At 48.0% G+C, this 7,266-nt stretch overlaps 2 protein-coding genes across 2 annotated transcripts; both read right to left on the bottom strand.

Annotated features, from left to right (window-relative positions):
• Positions 1-455: 455 nt before the first annotated feature.
• Positions 456-4,727, bottom strand: LOC131687508 (uncharacterized). The gene has a single exon (XM_058971598.1). The coding sequence runs from the start codon at positions 4,725-4,727 to the stop codon at positions 456-458; it is 4,272 nt and encodes a 1,423-aa protein (XP_058827581.1).
• Positions 4,728-4,798: 71 nt separating this feature from the next.
• LOC131687506 (uncharacterized) lies at positions 4,799-5,833 on the bottom strand. Its single transcript, XM_058971597.1, has one exon. The coding sequence runs from the start codon at positions 5,831-5,833 to the stop codon at positions 4,799-4,801; it is 1,035 nt and encodes a 344-aa protein (XP_058827580.1).
• Positions 5,834-7,266: the final 1,433 nt, after the last annotated feature.

Below are 7,266 nucleotides of genomic sequence, written 5' to 3'. Positions count from 1 at the left end.
AGACCGACTGGCGAGCTGGCCATGCCCGTTGACGATCGCGGCGTAGGGCGGGAAGGTTGAAGTGCGCACTTCCTCCTTCGAAAACGAATTTGATGATGTACCTCGAAATAGCCAAGCGTGTTTCTTGAATTAGAAGTTTGTTCGAACGAAGCGCGGCCGTGAGCACGCGCAGGCGCTGAGCGCCAATGTGGTTGACAGATCAACCGTACTGGAACTTTCTCGTACAAACAGATGCAGCATGCATACAATATAAACCACCACCGAAACAACACAGTTACCTTAACTGATGATGAACAGCTTGAATAAGCGTTCGGAGCAACGGGAATACCGGAAGCTCAAGGATCAAGACGGAATGTGACTGGGAAAAAGACATTTCATTAGCTTTTTGAAATTCAAAGAAATACAAAACTTAACTGGTGTGCGGAGGCCTCCTGGCCTCCGCCGATGAAGGAGTCCTAGTCCTCCTCGGTTGGTAAAGAAATATTATCGCGGATGGGTAGCACGCATATCTTCGAGATTGCTCGTTGGTAGCTACCATCCTTTGTTCGTACTTTAACCACTCGTACATTCCCATCTGGACCTGTTTGAATCTCCGTCACACGCGCTAGGTGCCATTTCAACGGAGGTAAATTTTCTTCTTTGAGAACAACCATAGTGCCCACACGTATGTTGTCTCTTTGGCGTGTCCACTTCGTCCTATTGTGCAGATTCGACAAATACTGCGTCGACCATTTTTTCCACAGAACCTGTGTGAATCGCTGTGCCTTTTGCCAGACGGACAGCCGATTTTCCGGGATCTCTCCAAGATCTGGTTCCGGAATTGCCATTAAGGGTCGCTGTATTAGAAAATGTGCTGGTGTCAGAGCTTCAAAATCGTCTGGATCGTTGCTAACGGGGGTGAGCGGTCGTGAGTTCAGAATCGCCTCAATCTGAATCAAGACTGTCTGCATTTCGTCGTACACCAAGGTATGCAAGCCAATCGTACGTTTGAAGAGTGTCTTAAACGATTTGACAGCGGATTCCCATAGCCCGCCGAAGTTAGGAGAACGTGCTGGAATGAACCGAAACTCAATTCTGTCGTCTGCCGCCTCCTTTGCGACAGTGTTCTGGAACTGTTGGTTGTGAAACAGCTTGCGAAGTTCATCCAGCTCTCGTTTTGCACCAACAAAATTCTTTGCGTTGTCACACATTATCAGCTCGGGTTTTCCACGTCGAGCCGAGAAGCGCTTCAACGATGCTAGGAAGGCCTGCGTCGTAAGATCCGCGGCTATCTCTAAGTGTATCGCCTTGGTAGTAAGGCAAATGTAGACTGCGACGAAACATTTTACAGGCCGGCAACGACGATGTGGATAGACCACTGAAAATGGTCCGCAGTAATCAACTCCGACTCTTTGAAACGGCGAACAGGGAGTTACTCTTTCAGCCGGGAGATCAGCCATAATCTGGTCATGAACCTTTGGTCGAACTCGAAAATAAGCGACGCACTCGTGGATTACCTGTCGCACCAAGTTCCTGGTGTACACTGGCCAGAATCGCTCTCGCATTGCCGAAATTAACAGCTGCTGTCCCGCATGAAATAGTTTCCGATGGTAGTGAGTAACTACGATTTTCGTCAGCGGGTGATGTGGGTCGAGAATGTACGGATGCTTGCGATTCGGTGAAACTGATGCATGTCGTAACCGGCCGCCAACACACATCATGCCTTCATTGAGAATCGGCTTTAGTGACACAATGCGCGACGAGTCCCGCACGTGGGTTCGCTTGGACAAATCAGCAAGTTCTTGTGGAAAGCTTTCTTCTTGCGCAAGCCGAACCAATGCTCGCAGTGCATCGTCGAGCTCAGACGATGTGATCGGCCCATACCTTCTACAGTTGCGGTTAACAGCTTGTGCGTTGAACCGGAAACGGCGAATATAAGCCGTAATGCGAACTAACTCCGACAGTGACGATCGTAGGTTGAAGATCTCACTGGGAGTGCTTGCCTGAAGGACTAACGTGGTGGTTTTCTCCTCCAAGTCAGCTGATGCAATGTCTTCTTCTCTAATCTGGCGGGGCTGAGGGCGATAGGCTTCTTCCAATAGCAACCAGCGAGGTCCGTCAAACCAAACATATTGGTACTGAAGCTGTGCTGGGATCATCCCACGCGAGACTAAATCTGCTGGATTTTCTACACCTGCGACGTGATTCCAGGTACCTTCCTTCGTGATATGCTGGATCTCGGAGACTCGATTAGCGACAAATTGCTTCCATCTTGATGGCGATGACGAAAGCCAGCACTTAACGATCATCGAATCCGTCCAAAAGAATGATCTAACGGAGATGCGGAGACTTTGTACGACCTTTTCGTACAAGTGAGCGAGCAACAGTGCTGACGACAATTCCAAGCGAGGTATGGACTGCCTTTTCTTTTTCTTCTTCAGGTTTTCAAGTGGAGCAACCCGCGATTTGGATGTCAACAGCCGCACTGATACAGATCCAGTCTCTGTAACTGTCCTAATATAAATACAGGCCCCGTAAGCTGCTTCAGAGGCGTCACAAAACCCATGTAGCTCCTCTGCTACAATGTTGCTAGATATTCCAACCCACCGAGGAACAGAGAGGCTATCCAAACCAGCAAGGTTTCTCCGATACTCTTGCCAGTATTCCTGTAGCTCTGGCAGGAGAGGTTCATCCCAAGAACACTCTTGTTTCCATAAATCTTGGATGAATATTTTTGCTTGAATAATAACAGGCCCCACGATGCCTAATGGGTCAAACAGTCGGGAGACGTCTGAGAGCACTATTCGTTTGGTGATTACAGCCGCGGAGTTCCAGGTTGGAATAGTGAATCGAAAGCTGTCCGTACTGGGTTCCCACACAAGTCCTAGCGTTTTGATGGTTGAACTAGACGAATCTAACTCTAGGATCGACCGATCGTCCCTCAACTGCTCAGGCACGTTCTGTAGGAGCTCCTTACTGTTGGAATTCCACTTGCGAAGTGAAAATCCTGCTGACTGTAAAAGCTCGACCAGCTGTTGGATCAACTTCCTTCCATCCTTCACGTCGTCTACACCTGAGAGCATATCGTCCACGTAGAAGTCCTGCTTGAGCACCTTAGCAGCATCTGGATGCGTTTCTTCTCCTTCATCGGCTAAACTTTGCAGGCATTTTGTGGCCAGATAAGGCGCAGACGCGGTACCGTACGTAACGGTCGTCAATTCGAAAGTACGGATTGGCTCTTCGATAGAATCTCTCCACAAGATCCGTTGTAGCGGTTGATCCGTTTCCTGAACTCGAACCATTCGGTACATCTTGGCGATGTCGGCTACTATTGCAAATCGGTGGATACGGAAGCGTAACGTGATACTGAGGAGGTCTTCCTGAACAACGGGACCGACCATCAAGCCGTCGTTCAAAGAAATGCCCGTAGATGTTCGACAAGAGCCATCAAAAACTACTCGGAGTTTCGTGGTGGTACTGTCCGGCTTTAGAACAGCGTGGTGCGGTAAATAAAATGTCTTTCCTGCGGCGGTATCATCGATGACCTCTTTCATGTGGCCGAGAGTTTGGTATTCGTGTATAAACTGGGAATACAGCGTCTTCAGGTCTGGGTTAGCTGCAAATCGTCGTTCGAGTCCCATGAACCGTTTGAGAGCAGTTGCCCTTGAATCTCCCAATTTGCTGATAACGTATTCCTTCTTTGGCAGGGCCACAACAAATCTGCCATTCTCGTCTCTTACTGTAGTCTCCTTGAAAAACTGTTCGCAGGTGGTTTCTTCGACGGAATTGGTGCTGGCGGTTCGACAGGTCTCCAATTCCCAAAATCTGGTGAGCTGCTCTTCGAGTTCCGCCGTCGAGCACACGTGAACCAGTGAACATCGCTCGCTATTTGTACTGTTGGGAACTCTTCCCGAGACTATCCACCCAAACACCGTATTCTGCAGAGTCGGTCCTGATGGTGTAGCCTTTTGTCGTTCATCTTTCAGCAAGTCCATGTAATATTCAGCTCCGATAATCAAATCGACCGGACCAGGCTCGTGAAAACTGGGATCGGCTATCAACGTCGAATCCGGAAGATCCCACTCGGCCGGATTGCAACTCGTCGTCGGAAGTAACACAGTCAGCTTTGGCAGCACATGGAACTGCATCTCTTCAGTGAATGGCGAAATGATCCTAGACCTAGGACCGACCTCTGCACTAACTAATTTGGTGGAAACCGATCGAGCTGATCCAATCCCTTGAACCGACAAATACGTAGGAGTCTCACGGAACTGTAGCTTGCTCGCAAAACTGGCAGTCATTAGACAGTGCTGGGAACACGAGTCTAGCAGGGCTCGTGCCAGCGTCGCTCTACCAAAACGATCTTTGATTGTAACGAGAGCGGTAGACAGAAGTATGTTGTGTGTAGGTGTGATGGGGAGTGCGACATAATTTTGACTTGTGGTGGGCGTGTTGGTGGCTGGAGGTGTGTTGTTTGTGCGCTGCGAGCTGGCAGTGGTGGTGTGTGTGTGTTGGTTCGAATTGTGTTGCTTAGCCTTCGGCGGTCGCGATTGCTCGTCTTGTGTCGGAGGTTTCGGCTGCGAGTGTGGAACGGAGGATCTGGTTGGTCCATGCAGCATGGAATGGTGCTTCTGTTGACAATGACGGCAGACCCCTCTCTCGCAGGAATTTGCGTAATGTCCTGGACGCAGACAGTTTCGACACAGTCTGTGTTTAGCGACAGCCTCGACACGATCTGGAACGTTCATCCGTTGAAATGCAGAACACTGGAAAGCAGGATGCCACGAGTCACTGCAGAATGCGCATCTGTTTGACGTTTTCACCACTGTGTGACAGACAGCTGGTTTCGAGGAACGATGATCGACGAAGTTGGATTTAGCAGGAGCCACTGACTGGAGTACATCACAATGATTGCGCAAGAAACCGAGCATAGCAGTATACGTGGGTACATCCTTTGAATTGTGATGAGTTTCCCACTGCCGCAGCGTGGCGGAATCGAGCTACACAACATGTATGCGAGAATGGTGCTCCACTCGGAGGTATTTTGCCCAATCTTGTCCAGCATCTGAAGGTTTTTCTCAAACTCGCTAATGAGACTGTTGAGTTTTTCATAGCTCTCTCTCTTGAGCCCTTCTGTAGCGAAAAGTGCGTCTAGATGAGCCTTCACAATCAACTTCTTGTTTTCATAACGATTCGCTAACATTTCCCACGCAACGTTGTAGTTTACGGCTGACAAGCCCACAGAACTAATCTCCTGCAATGCGTCTCCTGATAACGATGATCTCAAGTAGGTGAAACGGTCCATGTCGGTCAACTGAGGATTGTTGTGAATGAGGCTTTGAAAGGTGTCACGAAAGGTTACCCACTCGAAGATCTTACCACTGAACGACGGTAAACGGATTTCAGGTAGCTTCACTTTTGAAAATGTCGGCGTTGGGTGCACACCGAAAACATCATCTCCTGCAATTGACGAATGGGGACCTCTTTGTGATGGTGGCGTTGGTGGGGGTAGGAAATGTGGTAGCAAAGTCACAAGCGCCGCCTTCAGTGCGTAGAATCGATCACGAAATTCCTGCATAATACGATCATTTTCATCGTCCATATGTTCCAACGCCTCCTGCTTCAAGTCTGGGTCAGATTTAGCATGTTTCTGGACCTCAACATCTTCCAGCAGCAACTCAAGCTTACTCCGAACCACAAGAAAATCCTTAAAATCTTCCTCAAGTCCATGCAGCCGAAGGTTCACTTGCCCGCTATCAGTCTCCTGGTCGTATTTCTGGAGAAAATGTTGCACGCTGTCGAAAGCCGTCACTATCTGGTGTTCCCGCTTACGAAGAGATCTAAGTTCTGCCATTTTGAATCACTGCACTTGGCCTGCACTCACCACCCGTTCACAAAATTCAAACCGTTTAATTGAAACAGCCACTGCACTCTTTAAAAATAAATTGACTGATCGACTCGACGTTCCACACTATTAATTCGCGAAACCGAAAATTGACAGAAAAGCCAAACTGCAACAGAGGGAAACCAGACGGGAGGAAAGCAACAGGCGAAAAATCCAGCGGAACTTTCGAGACCAACTTTTATCAGGGACACACTTGCCAAAAACAAAATGCTCGCATAATCTTAATTATTTATTTTCCAGCCAACACAACATAACATGCGCCACATGCAAATGCGCCACCACACAAATATCATGCGCTATACTCCCTTTAATTCCGCTCGGAATCCCCGTCCGGGATAAATCTGCCGTTGCACGATGACCGCCTAATTGTTGTCGCCGCTGAATAGCTGCTGCAGAAACACGCGCTCCGATCCGCGATGGCGCCGAAGTCTTCTCACGATGGCATCAACTAGCGTCGAAAATGGTGATGCTCTTCTTCGCGCACTATCACCAGCCGCTTACAAATGTCACTTGGCGGTCTTCGCATAGGGGTCAATGCCCGCTTGTAAAGTTCACTGACCGCACTTCAATCACGGAGATTGTCCACCGTTTCTAAACTGTCTTTTAGAAAGTGTCCGAGAACCACTTCACTGGATCGAAATCCGGCTCGAAGGACCAATGTTCGCGCGCGCAAGTCTGGATTCTTCGGACACTTCTAAACACTTTCAATTTTATAAACGAAAAAATACACTTTATTGCGCGAACTAAAAAACGTATTTTTTGGCGAACGAAAGACGTGTGTATCACGCGACGGTTTATTGGATCTGATTTGATCTTCTATGTACATGGTACAGCTGACCGGCTATCGTGAGAAGTACGAAGCAAAAGGCCTATTCGCACCTCTTCGAATTACTATCTGCTCTCGTGAAGCGAGACAGGCCAAGAATAACCGTGGTTAGGAATGAGATCGCACTGATCGCAGATTGTGGATCGTATTGGGGGTGTTCAAGATTCCCTGAGATTTTAATTCCTTTCTCGCTCGATCAACACCCAACAAAAATTTCTCGTGAGACAATTGGAATTCTATGAATACAAATTCAGTGCGATTGTTATCCTCGATACTCACATCCGGTTTGGATTTCGATAAAATCTTACATTTAACATTCGGCCTAAAGTAGACACAGATACCTCCGCCCCGACTGTAAGTTCTATCGTGTCTAAGCAAATCATAACCCGTAACACCAACAGCATTATCAGAGATTGATCCATTAAGCCAAGTTTCTGTCACGCATATTAAATCAATCTTACTATCGACAAAACAATGTTTAAATTCTTCGAACTTGCTCGTATCTCGTGCACATAAGCTTTGGATGTTTAAATGACACAAATTAATCTGATCACTA

This window comes from Topomyia yanbarensis, chromosome 3, assembly GCF_030247195.1.
Source record: "Topomyia yanbarensis strain Yona2022 chromosome 3, ASM3024719v1, whole genome shotgun sequence".
Taxonomy (NCBI): Eukaryota; Metazoa; Arthropoda; class Insecta; order Diptera; family Culicidae; genus Topomyia; species Topomyia yanbarensis.
The sequence above is the reverse complement of the archived record's forward strand: the minus strand, read 5'-3'. Positions and strand labels throughout refer to the sequence as shown.

Excerpts from the sequence above, each read along its gene's own strand:
- LOC131687506 (XM_058971597.1), bottom strand. The coding sequence starts at position 5,833 with ATGGCAGAACTTAGATCTCTTCGTAAGCGGGAACACCAGATAGTGACG.
- LOC131687508 (XM_058971598.1), bottom strand. The coding sequence starts at position 4,727 with ATGAACGTTCCAGATCGTGTCGAGGCTGTCGCTAAACACAGACTGTGT.